The 24,532-nt window shown below is 37.5% G+C and overlaps 2 protein-coding genes across 7 annotated transcripts in view; one reads left to right on the top strand and one right to left on the bottom strand.

Moving 5' to 3' along the window:
- Positions 1-868: 868 nt before the first annotated feature.
- On the top strand, positions 869-5,029 carry LOC127802452 (probable protein phosphatase 2C 34). 3 transcript variants are annotated; one of them, XM_052338284.1, is made up of 6 exons: positions 871-1,068; positions 1,541-1,595; positions 1,693-1,963; positions 2,082-2,396; positions 4,238-4,355; positions 4,471-5,029. In XM_052338284.1, exons 3-6 carry the CDS (start codon positions 1,721-1,723, stop codon positions 4,902-4,904), a joined length of 1,110 nt encoding a protein of 369 aa, XP_052194244.1. In that variant the 5' UTR covers positions 871-1,068; positions 1,541-1,595; positions 1,693-1,720; the 3' UTR covers positions 4,905-5,029. The 3 variants fall into 3 exon arrangements, with proteins under 3 accessions (XP_052194245.1, XP_052194244.1, XP_052194243.1); XM_052338285.1 differs by lacking the exon at positions 1,541-1,595 and having other exon boundaries at positions 869-1,068; positions 2,205-2,396; XM_052338283.1 differs by lacking the exon at positions 1,541-1,595 and having other exon boundaries at positions 872-1,068.
- A 128-nt stretch (positions 5,030-5,157) lies between these two features.
- Positions 5,158-24,532, bottom strand: part of LOC127802451 (phospholipase D zeta 1-like) — a 71,196-nt gene continuing 51,821 nt past the window's right edge. For 3 of the 4 annotated variants that reach the window (XM_052338280.1, XM_052338279.1, XM_052338281.1), the window contains 7 exons: positions 14,539-14,685; positions 14,244-14,441; positions 13,745-13,846; positions 6,709-6,840; positions 6,411-6,476; positions 5,960-6,021; positions 5,158-5,801 (listed from right to left, as the gene is read on the bottom strand). In XM_052338280.1, the coding sequence (XP_052194240.1) occupies positions 5,552-5,801; positions 5,960-6,021; positions 6,411-6,476; positions 6,709-6,840; positions 13,745-13,846; positions 14,244-14,441; positions 14,539-14,685 (957 nt within the window). In that variant the 3' untranslated portion in view covers positions 5,158-5,551. Of the gene's footprint in view, positions 5,802-5,959; positions 6,022-6,410; positions 6,477-6,708; positions 6,841-13,744; positions 13,847-14,243; positions 14,442-14,538; positions 14,686-24,532 lie in introns of those variants that run through there. The other variant, XR_008023286.1, reaches the window with a different exon arrangement.

Here is a 24,532-nt window from a genome sequence, read left to right as displayed (position 1 = left end):
TCCTCCCTTGAGAAATTTGACTAGGAACACTTTAAGAAATCATGTATTAAAGATTCTAGTCACAATATTTTTAATAACTTAAGAATGAGGTCTTCAAAAGAGGTCTAAGGACTCATTCATATGAAAAAACTAAAAATAATGATCATTTTATTAATTTACAAAGTCCATATATATATAAGTGACACTTTCCACCACCACCACCACCAAAGAAAATAAAATAATAATAATAATAATAATAATAATAATAAACAAAAGAAAAATGCTTAAATATTTAGTTCTCACTAATAATAGCCTTTCCATTTTATAAAGAAAAATGCTTACCAACAGAAGAACAGAAGAGTATAATCGTACCAGCCAAATATCATGTAATTTCCCATACATACATACGGGTGGGGACAGACAGATAGTTACATAATTTAATTTCCCATAATAGCCTCGCCAAAAAAAGGCATGCGTGATTCATGCTTAGGGCATGGAAAGAGGGGTAAAATTGGAATTCTGGAAACGTTCAGAGTGTGTTTGATTGCACATATTTTTCCTAGAAAATGTGTAATAATTATACATTTTTTATGAAAAACAATCAAATACTTTTAATTTTTTCATGGAAAAATATGTATGGTACAACCATTTAAAATTTTTTTTCATGAAATTCATTTTTTAAGAGGGTGAGATGGTTTTTGTTTTCTAAGTAATATTACTTAGAATTAAATTTTAGGCAAGGCAAACAAGCATTAGATAGATGTGGTGGTGGTGGTGGTGGTGGTGGAGGAGGAGGAAGAGAGTTCTTGGAAGACCAAAAGCAGTACACACATTTAACACATACATACATACATACATACATCATATTAATTAATTAATTACGTCGTCTTTGTATTCTTCTCCACGCTACACAACACAAATACCCAAAAAGATCAGACGAGAAAACACCCAAATCATGGATTGCCCACAAATTTCTCCCACTCTCAGCTTCGGCAGCGTTCCGAATTTTCTGTTTACACCATCCTTTTTCCGGTCATCATCTCCGTTTCCGGCCTAGTCTACTACTTCTCCCACCGGAACAAGGACAAGGTCTACCTTTCTTTCTTTCCTTCCTTCCTTCCTTCCTTCTTGTTCCGTATGGGTTTTGTTTTAAAAAAGTAGACTCAAGACGGTTATCTGGTTTACTTTCCCCTCAATTAGCCCCTGTTTGGTCACTGAGAAAATGGAGGAAAAATAAGGAAAATGTCTGATTTCTGCTTTTTGCCGTTGCAGATTGTTTATTGATTATTTCTATTGTCAGGAACTGAAAGTGGGAATTACTGTTTTTTTTTTTTTTTTTTGGCTTTCCCTCTCTCTTCTGTCGTACATTTTTCTGAGCTATCAAACAAGAGTTTCATGTGCTATTGGAATTCCATGAATATTCTCTGCTTTTCGTGAACTCAGAATTGTTCTTTAGTCGTCTCCACATTCGTAATTTCTGTTTGTATCCACCCCCACCGGTTTTGTTTTTTTAATCCTGTAGATTCTTAGCTTTCTGAGTCATGTCTAATATTTTTCTCAGCAAAGAAAGTATTACTCAATTCGGTTGTATATGTGCACATTTCTGATGATCTGCGGTACGTAGAAGGCAGGCACCAATTTTATTTATCCAGAATTCTGAATCTGCAACCAATCCCTTTCCTCATTGTACTAAGTGGAAAGTGAATTGTGCAGAGATCTACTGTTATAGGGCATTCGTGAAATGGGCCACCTTTCATTCATGTTCAATGGACTGGTGAAATCTCTATCACTCAAGAAAGGCCGAAATTCAGGGAATTGTAGCGCACGGGAGGCAGTGGAAGCCATGGCAAGAGATGCCAAGAAGAATGGCTTGATACTGCGGTCTTCAGGAACTGTTAATGTTAGTGGATCTAACAATTTTGCATCACAATTCTCCAAAAGAGGCGAGAAAGGAGTGAACCAAGACTGCTTCATTGTGTGGGAGGTAATTAATTAATGAATCAATGCTTTCTCTTTGCTGCATCAGTTTAGGGAAATGAAGATGTGATTTTATTTTTTGAACTAGTGTTTGTTGTGTAAGTTATGTTTGGTGGGGGATTTAGGAATTTGGGTGCCAAGAAGACATGATGTTTTGTGGGATTTTTGACGGGCACGGTCCATGGGGACATTTTGTGGCAAAGAGGGTCAGAGAAGTGATGCCTTCCTCCTTGCTGTGCAATTGGCAGGAGACGCTTGCTGAAGCAGCTTCGCTTCATCCTGATTTTAATTTGGAAGATGATGATAAAAAGCTCTGCAGATTTAATATATGGAAGGATTCCTACTTGAAGACTTGTGCTGCAGTTGATCAGGATCTCGGCCACCACCGGAAAATCGACTCCTTCCACAGTGGAACCACTGCTCTCACAATTGTTAGGCAGGTAATTAGTTCTGAAAACTTAATTTGCATTATTGCATACGCCGTCTTTTTAGTCCTCATATGTCTGAAGCTCCAATTTGAATGGTTCCAATCGGTGCATTAGCTACAGTAATGTGTTGTGGCAGTGCTAGACACGTCTTCCACACAATATTCACTCTTGCAAGGCAAGTCGGAATCCAGAAATGAGGCCTAGCCACATACAACTTGTGAGACATGATCTCTTACAGGAATCCAGGAATGAAGCCTGTAGCTTGTGTAGCCAAGCTTAAGCATAGAATACCATAAGCAACCAAGCGTGTTGCTGAAGCATACTCATGCTAGCAAAACTAGATAGCCTATAGGTCAAGTCTGAACGCACCCAAGCACAAATCCTACCATAGCACGACATATGTAAGATAACACATGCCATTTTCAGGATATGTATTTTGAACCATTGTCTATGTGATATGGGAAAATATTATCTTTGCTCTAGTCACGGCAGCCTTAGAAAATTTCACATATCTTAATTCTGCTTCTATCAATTGCATTGGACTTCTAATGGCTTCAACGTAGTTGTCAAAAATCGGGAAAACTACCCCAACTTCCTTTAAGGCCAAGATATAGAGAAACACACAACTGCTTAATAACACTCTCCAAGCATCTTGCTGGCGTGTGCTTCCCAATGTTCTACTTGCTCTCAAATGTACAATTGAGTACTTAACTCTAACCACTATGGCCATGGAACTTGTAACATGCAATGTTGAATTGTTAACCACTATCTCATCTAAAAGCTTAAGTTGTTAGATACTGGATTAATTTTATCTTTTATATTATCATTTTACTCTCAACAAGTATCAATCTGTGGCATTTAGCCAAGTACTTGCAGACTTGTGTCAATAAACCTACCATGCAACGAGTTTTGCACTATATATATATATATATATTGACGCTTCATCTATAAAGAAAGTAATGATAATAGAGGAATAATTTCCTTAGGAAACAAATTGTGTAACATATGACTTTTGGGCACAGCTGTTGCAATTGATCCTCAAATTTGTTGGTGAAGGGGATATAAATTCCTTTTACAGAGAGGTATGGCTGCTTTGTGGTGGTGTCCTTTTTTGGTTTGGCTCACTTGGGAGAGAGTTCCCTCAAATTTGGCCAACTCAATCTCAACTAGTTGGGTTAATTTCTATTTCAATCAATTGTCTAATTCCCTGGTTGTATTTATGGAAGTTTTACCTCATGTAACCAACCCTTCAGATATATGCATGCATGTTTCTGATTCATTAAAACAAAAAAAGAATGTACTTGGAAAAAGTATTTTGTTTAGGTAGGAATTGGTTTTCAACTACTCCGAATACTGGCAGAAGAATAAGAACCAAATCATGGAAGTAATCGGAGATGCAAGGGGACTGTAATGGACATCTTAGTAACAAGGTAATGGTGTAACATACTTGGGTGGTCAGAGTTATTTGTGAGAGGATGTAACTGGATTATTGGAGTGGTGTGAGTTGAGAGAGTTAATAATTTTGCTGTTCAAAGGCGCTGTATCTTTGGTGATAGTAAATGATCCTTTTTTAAGAAATCATGGACGTAGATTTAATGAGAGACCAAATAAGATTAAATATTTTTACATCCTTTATTTTTTTTTCCTCTATCTGTGGGTTCGATTTCTCTTAGATATTGTATCTCCCTAAATTCCAGCAAGTGGTGTAGAGGTCTAGAACTTTTTTTTTTTCGCAAAAAGTTGTATGATATCAGAGTAATACAAAATTTCTATTTGATCTTTGACAACTTATTTGATCGGGAACATGACATTAGGATGATTGTCTTATTATCCCTTAATTGGGTTTTTGCTAGGGTGAACTTATATTCGTGGCAAATGTTGGCGACTCCCGGGCTGTATTGGCTGCCACTTCGGATGATGGCAGCTTGGTGCCAATTCAACTTACTGTTGATTTCAAGCCCAATCTACCACGTTGGCTCTCTTTCTTAACATCTCTAATCTGTCTCCGGCTCATCTTGTGTTTTTTGCATCGATGATGACTGACGATAAAACCTGTTTGTTGCCGATGATGATATACTAACAACAGAGGAAGCCGAGAGGATAATTCAATGCAAGGGGCGAGTCTTTTTTTTGGAGGACGAGCCAGAGGTGCACAGGGTGTGGCTGCCGGATGAGGAATCGCCAGGGTTGGCAATGTCTAGGGCATTTGGGGACTACTGTGTGAAGGATTTTGGGCTCATTTCTGTGCCAGAAGTGACACACAGACGCATAACCAGCAAGGACCAATTTGTTGTGTTGGCCACAGATGGAGTGTGGGATGTGATCTCCAATGAAGAAGCTGTACAAATTGTGTCCTCCACGGCAGACAGGGCAAAATCGGCTAAGCGTCTGGTGGAGCTCGCTGCTCGTTCATGGAAGCGCAAGAGGCAAGGAATCGCAATGGATGATATTTCGGCTATTTGTCTTTTCTTTCACTCTTCTTCTTCCTTGTTTTCGCACACTGTAACAAAGCCAAGATAGCAGCAATGAGAAATGCAGAAGTATAAGCAGAAGCAGAACCACCACTTCGTTCACTGTTGTATCAATCAACCATATATGCTCGCTTCTGTTTCTTTCTTTTCCTGGATGCAGCAGGCGAGCTTCTACTTAATAATTGGTGTAATGCTAGAGGAGCCCATAGGTATGGGTCATGGCAACTAATTCAGATATGGGTAATTTTAGCTAGTGTCCCAAAGTGGTAACAAAATGCACTTTGTTTTCAGACTATCACTTATTTATCATATTAGTTTAAAACATTTTATCAATTAATAATGAAATTGTTTGAATTTGGAAATAATATGCAATAAATTGTACCTTAACCAGTGCCCTTAACACGGATTGGCATTACTCATAAAATATTTTACCTTAAAACTAAAAGAATAAAAAGATTGATTACATTATTGGCACTCTGATGTGCATACATCTAGAGGTTCATAATCTCCCAAGTAATACTGATTTCTAGACAGCTGAACATGCAACAAATAAGTAGGGTAGAAGCGGCGGCGGCGGCGGCGGCGGCAGCAGCAGCAGTGTCTAAAATTTTGTCTTACTGCTTTTTGAAGAGCAATCAAATGGATGACAAATAATAGTTGGTCCATCCATGTATGTAAGTGTTTCTGTATGGTTGGTTAGTGGAAGACTTGGGGGGACGTATAAAACTCGGTCTCAGCAAACATGGGTCTCAAATCTTCTTGAGACATGAACTCCAGGGGATATGAAACCAGATATCCTCTGACTGACTTCAATTTTTCCATTGGATCCATCACTTTGGTTTCTCCATCTTCAATTATTTCTAGCTCCTTAGGAGCCACTCCTAAATCAATTGTTGTGTGCCCGATCTTCTCTTTCCAGTAGCTCATGCTTTGTCTAAGCTCAGACCTTCATTTCACACACACACACACACACAGCAAAATTAAAATCATCATACATATATGCCAATAACCAAAAAATCACATTATACACACACACACACATGTATAAAATCAACAGCATTCAGTAACTATGCAGATACTACTCTATCTAAGAATTAGTTGTACCTGGAGCTAATTTGATCGTTGGGGACACACCCAAACACATCCTGATAGATTCTGGTGTTTTTCTATCAAATCACAAGAATTGCTTTTCAATGTTAGGAAGAAACTGAAACATAAACCAACTTCACCAAAACTAAAAACCCTAAACTTGATCATCTTCGACAAACACCTTTGGTCTCATACACCTGGTTATATGGGTGGATCCATAAAATCAAGTGCAAGATACAACTCTTTATGCATATGCAATAATTTTCCGGAGAAGACCTCTCAAAAATAAAGTTTGAATCCTTAATAGAGTTTGCATCCTTGATAGATTAAAAGTGAACTTGATGGTTGCTACTGTAGTGATAAAAGAGAGAGAGAGAAAAATCCACCTATTTTCAAGCGTTTCTTAGCACAAGAGTTCCTTTCATTTTTCTAAACAAACAAATGGAAAATACAAAATCATTATCACCTTTGCAGTTGCCATCCACAAATCCTTGTATGTAGATTCAGCTATGGGATCTCTGATTTGACTAATCTGAAACAAAACAAAAAAAAAAAGAAAAGAAAAGAAAAAGAAATGAGAGCACGAGGTATGAAAAGCACATTGCTACCGGTTACTAATAATAGTGCGGTTTAAATTAAAGCAACAGCAAGAACAAAGAGGGGAGGACAGGTTTTTGTGTTTTAAGTTTGTGGCAGCTTAAGCATAGACCCAAGGGAGAGAGAGCGGGAAGAGCTCTTGTGCTTCAGATTTATCAATCACGTACCTCTCCCACATGAAGACCAAGGTGCTCTGCCCAAAGGGAAATCCGAAGACTCAAAGTAAATTTTCCAGCATCCCAACACTCCCCATTCATTGATGACTTGATAAACTCTTTATCTTCAATAACTACAGCAATCTGAGAGCATTTAATGTCAAAAAAAAAAGAGTGGAGAGAGAGAGAGAGAGAGGTATGAATCATTTAGCTAGCAAGACAAAAAGCATCTTGTGGAAAGTTAGGACCTGGTTTTGTTTCTATTTACAAGATCTATATCTCAAGTGACTGTATTCAGAAGGTGATGTGAATTAAGCAAAAATACAAAGTTAATCATCTACTTCTACCGTACTTCCTTTAGTACCATGACCTTCCATTAAGTCTTTACAGTTTGATTATGACATTAGGTGATATTTTTAAGAGCGATTCAGACATGCCTCCTTGGCACTTTCAAGTCATATGATATAGACCCCCAAACATATGGGGCCGTACAAGCGGAGGAGAGTTTGGAGCAAAATTGAAGAGAATCCGAAGGCTCAACTTGTTACACTTCAAAGTATTTTGGAATAACTTTTCATGTTGTATTTGAGTGAAGCTTCAACAGCAGCGTTTTGCATAAGGGCAAGAGGGTCTTTTGGCAACCCCCATGGCTGCCCAAAACGGCAGCATTTTGGGCCCTGGGTGGAGGGCTAAAACGGCAACCGCCTTTTCCGTTTCATTTGGCGTGCTTCTCTTTATCTTTTAGCCTACCTCTTCCCTGATCGTCGATGCTCTGCTGTGCCTTTATACGATGCAATTTGCACCGCTTGTGTCTTCTTTATATCAGCTACAGTCGCCTCGAGATGGTAAGCGAGACAGCCTCCGATTATCTGCTTCATTTAGGGTTTGTTCGATCATTCTCTAGTTTATTCTTTCTGTATAGATGATTTGTTCGTTTTCTCTCTAAGGTGTAAGACTCTAATCTGTAGCTTGTGGTTATGGTGCTGATTTAATTTGAGAGTCAGTTTTGTACAGTGAGATCAGAGAGTGTTTTTATTTGTGATCCGAGGCTGTAATCAAATTTTATCCCGATAGTGCAGTGAACTCCCTTTGTCGAAGCTCAACGTGGACGTAACCCTCTTTAACGGGTGAACCACGGTAAATTGTTTGTGTTCTTGGTTTTTGATTTGTTTTAAGTTTTTGTGTATGATTTTGTCCATTCATTCGTGTATGAAATTGGTCTGTTTATTTACTTTATAAAGGGTTGATTTAGGGTTGAGCTTCGTCTCATCCCAACAGTGGTATCAAAACCCTTATACTTGCAGTATCCATGACTGAGTTTTATCTCAGTTAGGGTTTACTATTGTGGTGTCATTTTTCTGGGTTCCTAGGGTTTACTGAAAGTCTCTCATCGGTCCATTTTTTTTTTTTTTACTGAGTGAGTCTTGGTTAGCGTCTAGGGTTTCCTAGGGTACCTTTGTGCAAGGCGAAGATAACATCAACTCGATTTGAAATCGGTACATTCGAAGGTAAAAGCGATTTTGGTAGTTGGAAAAAGAAGATGAGAGTCCTGCTCTCTCATCATAAAGTGTTTATTGCATTTGAAACCGATAAACGGAAATGGACAGCAGAACAGCTCGCAAGAGCTGCTGAGGTAAGGGAAGAAGCATTCAATCTTATTTTTCTGCATCTTGGTGATAGTGTTATACGTAAGGTAGATGGCATGAATACCCTTATTGAACTATGGAATAAGCGTGACTCATTCTACTCTATTTTGTCTACTCCGAACTTAGTTTATTTAAAGGGTATGCTATTTAACTTTAAGATGAATGTTTCTAAATCTATGGATGAAAACATAGATGAATTTACCAAACTTAGTTTATTGTTAAGAGGAACATATCAAGCCCTTGGTGATACCAGTGAGGCTATGATCCTTTTAAACTCACTGCCTGATGAATATAATGGGGTTAAACATGCTTTGCAATATACTGGTATTGTGCCTAGTCTAGATCTTGTTATTTCTGGAATTAAGGCAAGAGAGTTAGAATTAAATTCCTCTAAGAAATCAGCTAACAACCTGTTTGTTAAAGGTAAATCTGATAAGAGAAATAACACAGGGAATAGTAACCAAACTGTGGGTTCAGGATTTAAGGGTAAAGGTAAAAAGGGTAAGCAAAAGCCTAAATAGAAATGCTATCATTGTGGGAAAGAGGGTCACATAAAGAAATATTGTTATGACTTGTTAAAGAAACAAAAACAAAGGGGGGATGCATCAATAGTTGCTAGCAGCTCTAATAACCTAGCTAAAGTTCTTACTATTTCTAGCTCAACTGTTGCTAATGAATGGATAATGGACTCTGGATGTTCATTTCATATGTGCCCAAACATTGAGTGGTTTCAAAATTTTAGTAACAAAGAAACATGAACTGTTTATATGGGTAACAATAGAGGTGTCAAACGGGCCGGGTCGAGCCAACGGGCCAGGCCAAAGAAATTGGGCCCACAGCTAGGTCCAACCCGGCCTGTCTAAGGGCCCGACCCGTGGCCCATTGGGTCCTTATGAGCCGGGCCCATGAGGCCCTTATGGGCCCATCAGTTAGGCCCTTACTCATTTTTTTTTAATTTTGTTATTCTTTAGTAATTATTGATATTGTATACTAAAAAATTTACATTTCGCAATATATATAAATAAAAACCATCAATTTATTTAAAATTTTTAAGTTAAATTTTGTATATATTTAAATTATAAATAAACATTCTCTTTTTTATATGTACATTATTTTTCATATCAATTCACAAGAAAATTTATAAGGCATATAGAATTTTGAAATATAAAATGATGAAATAATATTTAAAACTTAAGAATTAAGATAGAAAATATTTTAAAAAGAAAAAAATTGATTTTTATATATGTATTATTTTGATATTTATATATGTATATATTATATGCATTATTTTTAAAAAAATTATTTAAAAAAAAGAAAAAAAGGGCCAGGCCCATCAGGCCCGGCCCGCTAGGCCCTGTGGGCTAAGGGCCCGACCCAGCCTTCTGGCCCACGGGCTGGCCCGGCCCGTTTAAAAAGCCCATGGGCCGACTCGGGTCGGCCCTTTTGACATCTCTAGGTAACAATCAAACTTGTTGTGTCCAAGGCATAGGTGATATATCTTTTAAAGTGCATGATAACATAATTAAAATACTCACTAATGTTAGATACGTGCCTGGATTAAAAAGAAATCTTATATCTCTTGGTACCTTAGATGAATTAAGTTATTCATATAAAGCTGAAAATGGGAATATGCATGTCTTTAAAGACAAACACCTGATTCTCACTGGTACTAAGAAGCATGGTCTATATGTTTTAAACGGTTATTCATTATCCCCTGTTAATGTTTCTACTACATGCATGGCTAAAGCTGATAAGACAGATCTTTGGCACTTGAGACTTGGTCACATGAGCTAAAAAGGTCTGAAGGCTCTGTCAAACCAAGGCTACCTTGGTCCAGTGCCTACAGATCCTTTGAACTTTTGTGAGTCATGCATTTTAAGCAAGCAACACAGGATGAGTTTCCATAAAGGAACTCACCTGACAAAGGTATGCTTAGAGTATGTGCATGCTGATTTATGGGGTCCCTCTCAAAAGCCTACTCTCCGTGGGAACAGATATTTTCTATCCATTATGGATGATTTTACAAGGAAGGTTTGGGTTTTTCCTCTTAGAACTAAGGATCAGACTTTAGACAAATTTAAAACATGGAAAGCCTTAGTAGAAAACCAATCTGACAAGAGGGTTAAAACTCTAAAAACTGACAATGGATTAGAATTCTGTAATAGAGATTTTGATGAGTTTTGTGACTCTCATGGCATTGTTAGGCACAAAACAATGAGAAACACACCCCAACAGAATGGGGTGGCTGAGAGAATGAACAGGACCTTGTTAGAAAAGGTTAGGTGTCTTCTGTTTACAACTGGCCTACCAAAAACTTTTTGGGGAGAAGCCCTCTCCACTGTTGCTCACTTGATTAACCGGAGCTCTTCCATTGTGTTAAACTTAAAGTGCCCTGAAGAAAAGTGGACAGGTAGAAAACTAAATTTTAATTACCTCAAAGTTTTTTGTTGTGAGGCATATGCCCACCAATCAGTGGGAAAGTTGGATCCTAGATCCATCAAATGTGTTTTTGTGGGGTACCAAGATGGAACCAAAGGATATAGGTTGTGGGATAAGAGTTCAAGTGGAGTTAAGATAATTATAAGTAGAGATGTTATATTCAATGAATCCAATTTTCCCTGTAAATCAGAAAATTTGGAAGACTATCCCACACCTAGCATCCCAGATGATTTCCTTATAATTGGTGATACCCAAAATGAGGTGGAGCAACCGGCAGTAGTTTGGCTACTTCCTCCTCAAATGTTTCTAACCCTGAAGTTGACCTACCCTCTGACCATGAAAGTGATCATGAGCCATCTGTAGTCCCTGAAGGTGAGGAAGAGCAATATGACTCTCCTCAACAGAACCTAAGGGACTATCAACTGGCAAGGGACAGAAGCAGGAGGACTATAAGGCCTCCTGCAAGATATTCCTACTCAGATTTAGTTTACTGTGTCTTAGTGGCAGGTATGGAGATGTGCCTTAGTCAGCTCTCATAACTGTTTAAAATGGCAGCAAGCTATGGACGAAGAGATGAACTCTTTGATAACCAACAACACTTGGGAACTGGTCCCAAGACCTCAGAAGCAAAAGCTAGTAAAGTGTAAGTGGCTGTTCAAAGTCAAAGAAAGTATGTTACCCACTGATCCCTTAAGGTTTAAAGCTAAATTAGTAGCTAAAGAGTTTACTCAAAGGGAGGGCATTGATTATACTGAAATATTTTCTCCTGTTGTAAAATTTAAAACCATTCGTATGATGCTTGCAATAGTTGTTCAGCATGATTTAGAATTAGAAGAACTGGATGTTAAAACTGCCTTCTTGCATGGAGATTTAGAAGAACTAATTTACATGGAACAACCTGTTGGTTATGTTAACAAAAAACATCCTGATCATGTTTGTTTGTTAAAAAAGTTTTTGTATGGGTTAAAACAATCCCCACGACAATGGTATAAAAAATTTGACAATTTTGCAACTGGGATTGGTTTTATCAAAAGTGAATATGACAATTGTTTCTATTTCATGTTATCTGATACTCCTATTTACTTGTTGCTGTATGTTGATGACATTTTATTAATCAGCAAGTCTAAGTCTAAAATATGTGAGTCAAAATCTTTGTTGAATACCAACTTTGATATGAAAGACTTAGAACTTGCTAGGAAAATTTTAGGAATGATCATTGAAAGGGATAGGAGTAACTCTTGTCTGAAAATTCATCAACATGATTATTTATTAAAATCTGTACAAAAGTTTGGCATGTCTAGCTGTAAACCAGTGAATGTTCCCTTGGCTGGTCACTTTATTTTATCTAAGAAACAGTGCCCTATATCTGATTCTGAAATACTTAAAATGGAAAAAATCCCATATGCTAATGTCATTGGAACAATTATGTACTCAATGATTAGTACCAGACCTGATCTAGCATTTTCAATCTCTTTACTCAGTAGGTTCATGTCTAATCCTGGTAAAATTCATTGGGAAGCTTTGAAATACTTGTTAAGATACATAAATGGTTCCACTGATATTGGGTTAATTTATAAAAGAAAATGTGATCTCTTTGATCTTGTTGGATATGTGGATTCTGACTTTGCTGGTGATAGGGACTCTCGAAAATCTACAACTGCTTTCTTCTTTACCTTAGGAGGTAATTGCATTAGCTGGAAGTTACAGCTGCAACCTTTGGTTGCATTGTCTTCCACTGAGGCAGAATATGTGGCTGTCATTGATGCGTTCAAAGAAGCCATCTGGCTTCAGGGTTTGCCGAAAGAAATTCATATGTTACAAGGTAAAGTTGTAGTGTTTTTTGATAGTCAGAGTGCCATTCATTTGTGTAAGAATCCTGTATATCATGAAAGAACGAAACACGTAGATGTAAAGTATCATTTTGTAAGGGACCAAGTAGCCAAAGGAAATGTAACTATTCAAAAGGTCCAAACAGAAAACAACTCAGCTGATATGGGGACAAAAATTGTGACTGTAGCCAAGTTCAAACATTGTTTGGGCTTGCTGCATGTCACAGTTGGTTGAAAGAACAACCAACATGAGTAATGATGGCATAAGTTGTAGCTTGTTGCACGGTTGGAGGATTGTCCCTTAATGATTGAAGCTTCAAGGTGGAGATTGTTGTATTTGAGTGAAGCTTCAAACGACAGCATTTTGCGGAAGGGCAAGAGGGTCTTTTGGCAACCCCCATGGCTGCCCAAAATGGCAGCGTTTTGGGCCCTAGGTGGAGGGCCAAAACGGCAACCGCCTTTGCCATTTCATTTGGCGTGCTTCTCTTTGTCTTTTAGCTTGCCTCTTCCCTGATCGTCGATGCTCTGCTGTGCCTTTATACGATGCAATCTGCACTGCTTGTGTCTTCTTTATATCAGCTACAGTCGCCTCGAGATGGTAAGCGAGACAGCCTCCGATTATCTGCTTCATTTAGGGTTTGTTCGATCATTCTCTGGTTTATTCTTTCTGTATAGATGATTTGTTCGTTTTCTCTCTAAGGTGTAAGCCTCTAATTTGTAGCTTGTGGTTATGGGGCTGATTTAATTTGAGAGTCAGTTTTGTACAGTGAGATCAAAGAGTGTTTTATTTGTAATCCGAGGCTGTAATCAGATTTTATCCCGATAGTGCAGTGAACTCCCTTTGCCGGAGCTCAACGTAGACGTAGTCCTCTTTAACGGGTGAACCACGGTAAATTGTGTGTTCTTGGTTTTTGATTTGTTTTAAGTTTCTGTGTATGATTATGTCCATTCATTCGTGTATGAAATAGGTCCGTTTATTTACTTTATAAAGGGTTGATTTAGGGTTGAGCTTCGTCTCATCCCAACATTTCACACTAGCATCTGATAAACCTGATTCTTGCAGCAGCAGAAAAAAGACTTAAATTGTTATAAATATGATGTAAAAAATAAATTTGGATGAAGATCCAATCATACCTCAGAGTCTCTTGATCCAAGCAAACTCCTATCATTTATATTGCATGATCCAATCAGGGCAGCACAATCATCAACTATCATCACTTTGCTATGAACATATACCTGCAGTGAGAAGTAACATTAGGAATCTGTAAAGGTGTCAACAAATACTCGTTTAACCTATGATTAACGGAGTCATCATTTATTTGGAAGCTGAATTATAGTGACAATCCCTCAGATTTTTAGCATTTAGATTAGTACGGGAGACAGGATAATCAACAGTGGTGGTTCCAGCTGCATCTGATTATCCCTCCTATTGGAGCAGGAAGGCAGCAGTATCATGAAAGATAAGGTTTCAATCTGTCAACAGCATGTGATAACTTCTAGAACACATGAAATAGAGAAAGTACGAAGCATTGCCTATGGGCTAGGCCTAGAGTGTATGAAGAAGAAAACTTTTAATTGATGAAACCCACACAATGATATAAATCAAAAGGAGACAGATTATATTGGAAACTACCTGACTTGTGACAACAGGCCCCGCATCAGAGAGTGCACCGTATGTCCTAAGACCATAGAAAGAAATATAATCATCTACTTTTGATCCTAACAACTGATTAAGGTTGTACAATATTGAGTTTTTTCCTCTGCAAATTGTTCGGTAGTGCCAGTGCATTACTGCTCTTACGGTTGCTGCACCACCATCATCCACACCCCCCTGTCAATTTGTAACCACATAAAGAAGAAAAATAAATATACTGCTCAAACATGCAAAATTTCTAATTGGTTGGAAAGAAGTAAAATGAATTTACAACCTGGAAACCTGGTAAAAGTGGTATGACAACAACCACCCTGAAACACTTCTGTTCTTTATGAGCAAGCAAGATTCGTCTGTACAATACTTCAAGAAGGCGATTCTGTATGCTTTCATCCCCTGAAAGGCCTGAAACAAAAAACTGATTCTGGAAGCAAGAAGAAGCCGATGGAAAGTTTATCAGCTAGATGGATTTTGATAATAGAAATTATTAAAAAAACACATGCTGCATTCCAACAACTTAAGAGTTAGAAGCATGAAGTCGACAGTCACAAACCAATCTTACATCGGTTAGTCAACCAGAGAGGCATTGGGTATACTTGGTCCCATTAACCCAATAGTCACTTTCAGATGATACTTCTGGGTGAGGATCCGAGGTCTTACAAGAGGTATCAAAGCTAACCTAGGATCACCACCAATTGGGTGAGGGCCAAGAAAGTATTTTGAGACTGACATGGTCTCAGATTAAGAAACGGGATTATGGCCTGGAAGGATGCAAAGAATTAAAGGAGAGTTTGTCAAAACCCAATCTCATACTAGTAGTCTACTAGGGAGGTCTTGGGTATATTTTTAGTGCCATGAACCCAATACTCCCCTTCAACTAGCAATTTTGGGTGAGGATCCATGGTGTTAGATAGACCCTCAGTCCACGTGCACATAAAAAAATTTGTCTTTTGATTGTCTAACTATGACTAGCAGCTAAGCATCATGTCTTCTTCTCCCTCTTTGTCCTTTGCTTTGGTTTTATGTTTTTTTTTTTTTTTTCATTCATTTAAGCGCTGGCTTTCCTTGCAAAATCGTTTCTTTGCAAGAGCCAGACTCCATTGTTGCTGCAGCTTTCACTGAACTATAGTTGCAGCAAGCACTGGAGAAAAGACTTGCTGGTATATGACTCCATCATGCACCTACTTTTCTTTACTTCCAAAAAGAACTTCTTAGATGCATCCATAATTTCCAACTCCAATCAGGCTTACCGTTTAATCACTTTAAAGCTACCATACTTGCATTCCATATTCTAAAGACTAGTCTTTTCTTTTCATAAGCAGTCAAAAGGATTTGAATAATATATGTAATAAAAATTCCAAGATATAGAGCTGTTTTATGAACAAATGTGGAGCAAAGGTACCAATAAAATAAGCTAATGTACATGTAAAGGTCATCAAACCACTAGTTCCCCTAGTCATCTACAGAAATTGACCAACAAATTTGACTGGAAGAGCCTTTAACATGAAGACAGCCAGCCTTTATGACTATGGGTTTACTAATTAAGTACCATGGTTGTAAGCCATTAATGAAGTTGAGAACACATGCATAGGTTGCAGTGTTTCTTATCATGAGCTGAGCTGAGGTACTTGTAAATAAGAGGATGATCAATGAGAAATGGAATGTGTGTCTCAAAGTTATTCACTTAAGGTGAAGAAAAAGTGTTATGTTGGGACATTTTAGTAACTTTGAAGAAGATAGGAATTACAATGGACATCCAAGTGAAATAAAACAAACACTGAAAGAGATGTGGAATAGTAAGTGGTTAGACCAAATAATATCCCTGATGATGGAAAGATCATAAAATGATATTAAATAACAAGGAAGGAGGACAATGGTGAAAATAGATAGGGAAAAAGGACCTCATTGCAAAAACGGGAAAAGAGGTCACCAATTCAATTGTTAATAATTAGAGGAAAATCTCATTTTCACAGGGATATGGGGAAAAGATTTCCTAAAAAGAAAAATCCTCATCTAATCCAGCAAGTCATTTTCTCTCTCTCTCTCTCTCTCTCTGAATTCTAACTCAAGTATCGGAGGGCATTTTCCAAGAGGGCCTCGGGTAGTTTTTATATTGTCTTGCAGGAAGAGCTAAGAGAAGGAAAACTTGCGACTATGAGAAAATGTATAAAATAGGAGTATCTATAGTTGAAAGTAATCGCAAGGTCAATTGTGGACTAAATTTATCATATTGGTAATTCCTTGGCTCAAATTTCATACTTCATCAATCCCAATAGAAGCATGGAAATGCATGGGAGAAGATGACATTTTTTGATTAACAAAATTACTCAATTGGATCCTTATATCAAAAAGGATGAAGAAGAGTGGAAGAGGAACACTTAGAGTCTATGATACGTGCTTCGGAACTCTGACAGCAACTGATGCGAACCCGTGATGGAATGAAGCCAAAGGAACCCACAAAAGATTGAAACGAACCCCAGAAAAGCCAAAATCGGATATAAGGCAAATAATTCTCGACCCGTTGATTCACGAACCAAGAACCTAGATTATGTTAAAATTTAGACCCGTTGATGTGCGAAAACAAGAACCAAGAATTGTGTTGTTGAACGCCACAAAGATTGCCCAGATCTTTGATAAGTTCAGGATTTGAATGCCACAAAGAAATTACTGCTTTGATAAGTTCGAAACTATGTTCATTGAAGAACAATATAGAAAAGAGAAATATCTCAAATTCAATTCATAATCTTCTCTCCCCTTTTTCACAATGGTAGAGCCTTTAAATAGGCCAAAATAATTAAATCCTAATTCTACTTGAAAACTAATAAAAATCCAAATCCTAGTCATAAACTAAATCCTAAATCTAATGGGTTTTAGTTAGCCCACTCCAAATAGAAGTAGGAATAACAATAGTAACCCAATCCAACTACAAGCTGGATTAATAAAACTAAGCTAATCCAAATCCAACTATAAGTTGGAATAATAAAACTAACTCAATCCTAAACTATATAGGAAATAAGTAAATATCTTGTTAAATAAGAATCCTAGTCAAAAAGGAATTAGTATTCATCCAATTCCAACACGGTTGATTGGATTGATTGATTTGATTGCATCATTGTTAGTTGGCCCTCCATGATTCTCATCAGTCTATTTATAAGAATAACAGATATGTTCAAAGTAGTATGGATTATAGACAAATCAAGCTAATGTACCAGACCATGGAATTGGGAGAGTGATCAGGCAAAGTTTAAGAAAAAGGTATCTAAAAACCAATTTGGATTCATACCTGGTAGGTTAAAAGTAGAAGCTATATATACTTGTTGAGACACAAAACAAAAAGATAGATAAAAGAAAAATACATGTGGAGTTCATAGATTTAGAAAAAGTTTTATGACAGTCCCTAGAGAAGTCTTATTCAAAGGTTCAAGATGCCTTTGTGATCTTTGAAATCAAGACCAAAATTGGTTCTACTAGGCAAGGTCAGTTGAATATTACAGAGTATTATAATAGAATGAAGGGATTATGGTTGGAGCTTGATCATTATCAAGATATAAAGATGGTGTGCAGTGCCGATGCTACCACCCCCAATCAAATCTTCGAAAGAGATAGGATTTTTGAGTTTTTAGTAGGCCTAAATTCAGAATTTGATCAAGTAAGAATCCAAATTCTTGGTAAGGATAAACTCCCTACACTAAATGAAGTATTTGCTATTGTTAGAAGTGAGGAAAACAGAAGAGGGGCCATGCTCAATGAGTACAATCCTGAAGGTTCAGCCTTGATGGCTAGCAACAAAGAAGGAGCAAAATTCAGACTGGGAAAGATAGAAGTTCAAACCAAGAACTCAAGTCGTGAAGGGAAATGGTGTTCCTACTGCAAGAAACCGCGACACACAAGGGATACGTGATTTAAACTGCACAGGAAGGATGCAGTCTTAAACAAGATAGGAGGGTTCATGGGCATGAAGCACCAGGCTTACATCTCCAACAAAGAGGAGGAGGTCACTGATAAAGGAGAAGCATCTGGAGTTGATCTGAATCAGTTAAATGCATAGGAGATTAACAAGTAGAAATCGTTTCTAAGGACTATCCAAGATGGAGTAGCATCCTGTTCTCTTGCATAGCAAGGTAAATTCCTAAGCTTTGGTTCTTTTTCAACCTCTAAAACTAATAGCAATAACATGTGGATCCTAGATTCGGGAGCCACTGTTTACATGACCCCAACCTTCATGCTTTTGAGACATATGAGCCTCTTGAAACTACTAAATAGATCACTATTGCCAATGGTACTTCTATTCCCATCACCGGACAGGGCAAGTTCAACCTTAGCCCTTGTTTATCTATTAACTAGGTACTTCATGTACCTAATTTGGCTACCAATCTCATTTTCATTCATCAACTTACTAAAGACCTACATTGCAATGCTATCTTCTCTCCACATATGGGTAAATTTCAGGCCATGGACACGGGAAAGATAATTGGTGTGGCTAAAGAACAAAACGGGTTAAATGTCTTAAAAGGGGAGAGTAATTATCCACAAAGGAGGCAGTTGAGGATTACTTGTTCATCTCAATCAGCCTCGGACCTTTCCACCATTTGGCTCCATCATTTTAGACTAGGACATCCTCCCTTTATTTTGTTAAAAAGCATGTTTCCTGCCTTGTTCAAGACCCTAGACCCTAGTAATTTTCAATGTGATGTGTGTGTGATGGCTAAACACCATAGAGTGTCCTATCCTACTAGTAATAAACTTTCATTAAAACCATTTTATTTAATCCATTATGATGTTTGGGGACCATCCAAGATACCAAACTATTCTGGGGCAAAATGGTTTATTTCTTTTATAGATGATTGCACCCACATGTGTTGGATTTGTCTTCTAAAAGATAAGGTTGCCATTGGGACTGTCCTGCCATATTTTTGCAAAATGATATCCACTCAATTTGGCACCTCTATCCAAAAATTTAGGACTGGTAATGCAAGGGATTATTTCAACAATCACTTGCATCAATTTTTCCAATAAGATGGGATAGTTCATGAATCTTCTTGCATAGATACTCCACAACAAAATGGAGTAGCTGAACGGAAGATGAGACATCTCTTCAATGTGACAAGATCTCTTCTCCACCGTCACCATGTCCCTAAACATTTTTGGGGGGAAGTTGTTTTGAGGAGATAGGGTTCCAGCAACATTTGTGATTAATAGGGTTCCATCTAGGGTCCTCAACAACCAAAGCCCTTTCCAATGTCTAGCTTTTTTTTCCCCAAATTTGAGTTTGCACTCTCCTCTACCTCTTAAGGTGTTTGAGTGTGTGTGTTTTGTTCACATTCCTAAAGCCAATCGAGACAAACTTGATCATAGAGCTCATAGATGTGTCTTCCTTGGATACTCTCCTACCCAAAAGGCCATAAGTGTTACAACCCAACCTTGCAGAAGTTCTATGTCTCCAAAGATGTCGCCTTTGTTGAGTCTCAACCATTTTTTGGTTCTCTTGAAGTTAAACCTCAGGGGGAGACTGGAGGAGATGATCACGACCCTAGGCATTTCTTTCCATCCCTAGAATCAACAACATCAAGCTCCATTGATACAATTCCTAACCTCCTTTTTTGTTCCTTCGCCTCAGCATACCTCTTTACCTAATCCCTCTCCTCAAAATGAAGGCTGCAATGAACAAGCAGAGCAGAGGCTTCCATCCCTAATGAGATTTAAAGGCTCTCCTTACGTATTTAAAAGAAGACAGGCTGATGATGTACCTCAACCAGCATCACCATCAACCCCTAACCCTGGAGTAGAATTAACACCTCAAGCGGATGCTATTCCAGCATTGCCTAACCCTGAACTTACTGCTTTGATACCATGTAGAAGAAAACTGAATAATAGATTCTAGTAATCCATAGTGTACACGGGAAGGTCCTCTTTTAGAGAAGAAGAGGATCTACATACAGAAACCTACCATTTACAAGAAACTATAGCAAAGGAAAGGAAATCATAAGATACATATACACACTATTAGGGAAGTTTCCTAAGTCTGACTTAGGAAACTTCTTATTCTAGTTTTAGGAATGAATCAATCTAATGATTCTAATACTATCTACTGCAATATACATATTACCATCCACATGTATATCTCGTGCTTCAATAGTTTATGCATTCCCCAACTGAACAACATTTAGATACCGTGGGACACATCCTCAAATATCTCAAGGGAACTCCAAGTAGAGGACTGATGTTTCGAAAACATGAAAAGAGGAATATTGAAGTCTTTGCAGATGCAGATTGGGCTAGTAACGCGGAAGATAGCAAGTCAACTTCGGGGTTTTGCACAAAGCTGTGGGGGAATTTGGTCACATGGAGAAGCAAGAAGCCAATAGTGATGGCTAAGAGTAGTGTTGAAACAGAATTTAGATCCATTGCGCAAGGCATATGTGAAGTTATATGGCTAGAGAGACTAATGAAAGTCTGCCATAAACATTGTGAATAATCCGGTACAACATGATCAAATGAAACATGTTAGAATTGACAAAAGCTTTATCAAACACAAGCGTAAAGAAGGTGGTATTGAATTGTGTCACATTTCCACTCAAATGAAGGACGTGGATGTTTTCACAAAGATACTACCCAAGCCTAACTTTTAATTTATTCTTGGCAAGTTGGGAATGATAAACATCAATTCCTCATCTTGAGAGGAAGTGTTGGAGATTTATGATTTGCTAGATATTTATCTCTTTTACTTTCTATATTTTTGTATTGTATTTTTTGGGTGATTAGATTAGATTTGTTGGAGGAGAAGATACGAAGGAGGAGAAGATAAAAAGATAGGAAGATAGGTTTGTTAGGAGAATATAAGGAATAAGAATCTCCTTGATTATAGGAGATATATAGCTTTTTCTTTTTTTGAATTCTTAGGAGATAGCTGTCAAACTTGTATATATACATATGATCAACTCAATGGAAGGATCAAGAGAAGAATTCATTCTCTAATACCTCTTGTTACAAAATCCTTTAATCCTATCTAGTTCTTTAAAAACTGCTCCATGGATCATTGATTAAGGGGTATCTAATCATATGACTAGTTTATCCAATCTATTCGATTTATATATTCATTGTTCTGGTAATGAAAAAATAAGAGTAGCCGACAGTAGTTTTTCACCTATTGCAGATAAATGTCTCATTAAAATCTCAAATAGTATTGATCTTAAATAAGTACTTTATGTTCCTAAACTTGCCCGTAAATTTTGTCTGTCAGTAAACTCTCAAAAAGATTCTAACTGTCGTATTACCTTCCTTGACTCTTATTGTACATTTCAAGATCAAAACTTGGGGAAGACGATTGGTAGTGCTAGAGAGGTAAACGGACTTTACTATTTGAATAAGGATTTCTCTAGTAATAAAAAAGTTCACGGACTGAGTGATACTAGTTCAATCTCTGTTTTTGATCAAATAATGTAATAGCATCTTAGGTTAAGCCATCCTAGTTTTTCCTATTTTAAACATCTATTCCCTAAATTGTTCAAAGGAGTGGAATATTCAATGTTTTAATGTGAAAGTTGTCATTTGTTTAAAGATCATCGTGTTAAATTTGTTTCAAAACCCTAAAACTTTTCAAAACCATTTTATTTTATTCATACTGATGTTTGGGGACCCTCAAAGGTTACCACCTTATCTGGAAAAAAATGGTTTGTAACTTTTATTGATGATCATACTAGACAATGTTGGATTTACTTGCTTGCCAAGAAATTCAACGTGGCCAAAATTTTCAAAGATTTCTTTCACGTGATCGAAGCCCAATTTAACACAAAAGTTTGTATTTTTCAATCTAATAATGGAACAAAGCATTACAATGAATGTTTGGGGAATTTTTGAAAGAAAAAGGTATTTTACATCAATCAATATGTCGTGAAACTCCCTAGCAAAATGGCATCACTAAATGAAAAATAGACATTTACTTAAGGTAGATAGAGCTATTATGTTTTCTATGAATGTCTCAAAATACCTCTAGAGAGATGTTGTTTTAACTGCTTCCTATCTAATCAATAGAATGCCAACTCATGTCTTAAACTTTGAAACTCTTTTGAATTCTCTAAAAGAAAATTTTCCCATGCATTGGTTGCACTCTGAGTTACCTTTAAAAATTTTTGGATGCACTTACTTTGTTTACATTCCCCAATTGGATCTAACAACTGAAAAATGTGTTTTTGTTGGTTACGCTCCAAATAAAAAAGGGTACAAATGCTTTAGTCTTGTGACAAAGAAAACCCACATAAGCATGGATATGTCTTTCATAGAGAATCAATCATATTTTCCCAAAGATCATCTTTAGGGGGAGAATAATGTAGAAGAACCTAATTTTTTGAAAATTCGTGAACCTCTTCCAAACATGATTGACACCCCACTCCACTCTGATGAATAATCCAAAGAAACTGGTGTTAAAAAAAAATAAAGAACTGGATGTTGAATCGAGTACTATGCAATCCTACAAATCTTCATCTAGTACTATGCAATCCTACAAATCTTCCTTAATCCAAAAAGCTTCCATTTCTTGCAATATCTGATCATATCCTCAATTCACAATCATATCCCTATTTTTTTGGAAAGATCCTATTGTATCTTATAAATATTCTTGATTGAATAATCTATTTACTTTTGGCATATTTTTAAATGTACAGATTTCCAGCCCTATAAGAGAAGGGTTCGGTCGTGTAATCTAGGAGCAACAATAATATTTTATCTCTCATTTACATTGCTCCATAACCGAAGACATAACACCATCTCATTAAGACTTTCAAGTTCTTATCACTAGGCTAGAACTTATTTACAGCAGCCATAGAACCAGTCGTATGATCAAAGGCTCCAGTATCTACTATCTAGCAATTCCCATTCATTTTTCTAGATAATAAGGAATATCTCAAATTACCTTCATGTGCCATGGAGACTGTTGAATTAGTTGCTGAGGAGTCTGGCCCCTTAGTTAGTTGTGTACGACTCAACAGCTTGTGACAAAGCTCTAGCTCTTCGGTGGTCAGGTTCATGCTAGTGCCTTTCTTAGTTTCAGGAGCAAATGCAGTAATATATGTTGAACACTCCTTCACCCTTTTATTTTTTGTCTTCAATTTGTTGGCTTGCCATGTATTTTCTAGCAAGTTTTCTTTGAGTGATAGTGTTTATTACAATGGTCACACCACTGTTTGTCTCGAGAAAGGAAGAACTTTCTTCACGCATAAATGTATGTTATGTTAGCAGGATGTTACCTTGGTGTAGGGGCTGTTTGGCTTTGCTAGATACTATTTAGCTTTGTTTAAATAAGTTGCGTTTTTGGCATAGCTAGAGAAATGTTCCAGCATGCACGTGATAGGTGTAAGGCCAAGTGGACTAAGGGCTAACCGTTTTTGGCACCCGAATTGGGACATAGATCAATATAAATTCCGTTGATCTAAGCCTAAGTCCACATGATGATTGAATTGAAAATTAGTTTCCCTCCATCCTTTCCTCCCTCTCATTTCTAAATTCTTTCTCTCTCTCTCTCTCTCTCTTTCTCCCTACACTTCTCTTCCCCCTAAATTCCTTCTATTTGTTTTCTCAACTCCTCTCGAGAGCTAAGGATTTCCCTTGTCAGATCGAAATCTGACAAATTGGTATCAGAGCAGAGACTTGGCCAACAGATTCTGGTGAGCTTGTAGCCATGGCCGACGGCACTTGAATGAAACAAATGGAGATGTAGTTGCAACAAGTAACTGCAATGGTGACGGAGATACAAAGTCGGGTGAGATCGATGGAAGAAGTGATAGGAGATGTTGTTGATAAGAAGTTGGAAATCGTCTCTGATCGGTTGCGAGGGGAGTTGCGTGACCAGATCAGGAAGGAGATGCGAGAACACAACAACATGGTGCGAGACCAAATGCAACAATTCGCGACGATGTTCGCTCATCAGGCACCGATAAGGTTATCCCCTAATTTCCCACCTCGAGAGAGAATGGATCCCATACTACCAGGTATTGGTACTAGACATAGAGTAGTCGGATCCTCAAATTTGGGAACGGATCTAGTAGCTACAGTAGAGAATGTGATAGGTAGGAGGACTGAGGCTCCAATGAATTCCAGTCATTCGAATTTTCTAGTGCGTAAGCTAGAATTGCTCGTAACTCCGCCTGGGGATGTTATCCACTGCCGGTCCCAAGCACGAATAAAAGAGGAGGGTTGTGTTCGGTAGCCGATAGCTAACATAAAACTTAGTCGGATCCAAAACATGAACTCTAGATAAATTATGAAAAATCGTTGGG

The sequence above is a fragment of the Diospyros lotus genome, chromosome 5 (genome assembly GCF_014633365.1).
Source record: "Diospyros lotus cultivar Yz01 chromosome 5, ASM1463336v1, whole genome shotgun sequence".
NCBI lineage: Eukaryota > Viridiplantae > Streptophyta > Magnoliopsida > Ericales > Ebenaceae > Diospyros > Diospyros lotus.
Note: the sequence above shows the minus strand (reverse complement) of the source record. Positions and strands in the feature narration are given on the sequence as shown.

What these genes read in the sequence shown, in the direction of transcription:
- LOC127802452 (XM_052338284.1), top strand. Translation starts at nt 1,721, where the DNA reads ATGGGCCACCTTTCATTCATGTTCAATGGACTGGTGAAATCTCTATCA. An exon ending in ACTGCTTCATTGTGTGGGAG is followed by an intron (nt 1,964 to 2,081) that starts GTAATTAATTAA and finishes TGGGGGATTTAG; the next exon opens with GAATTTGGGTGCCAAGAAGA. An exon ending in CTCTCACAATTGTTAGGCAG is followed by an intron (nt 2,397 to 4,237) that starts GTAATTAGTTCT and finishes GGTTTTTGCTAG; the next exon opens with GGTGAACTTATATTCGTGGC.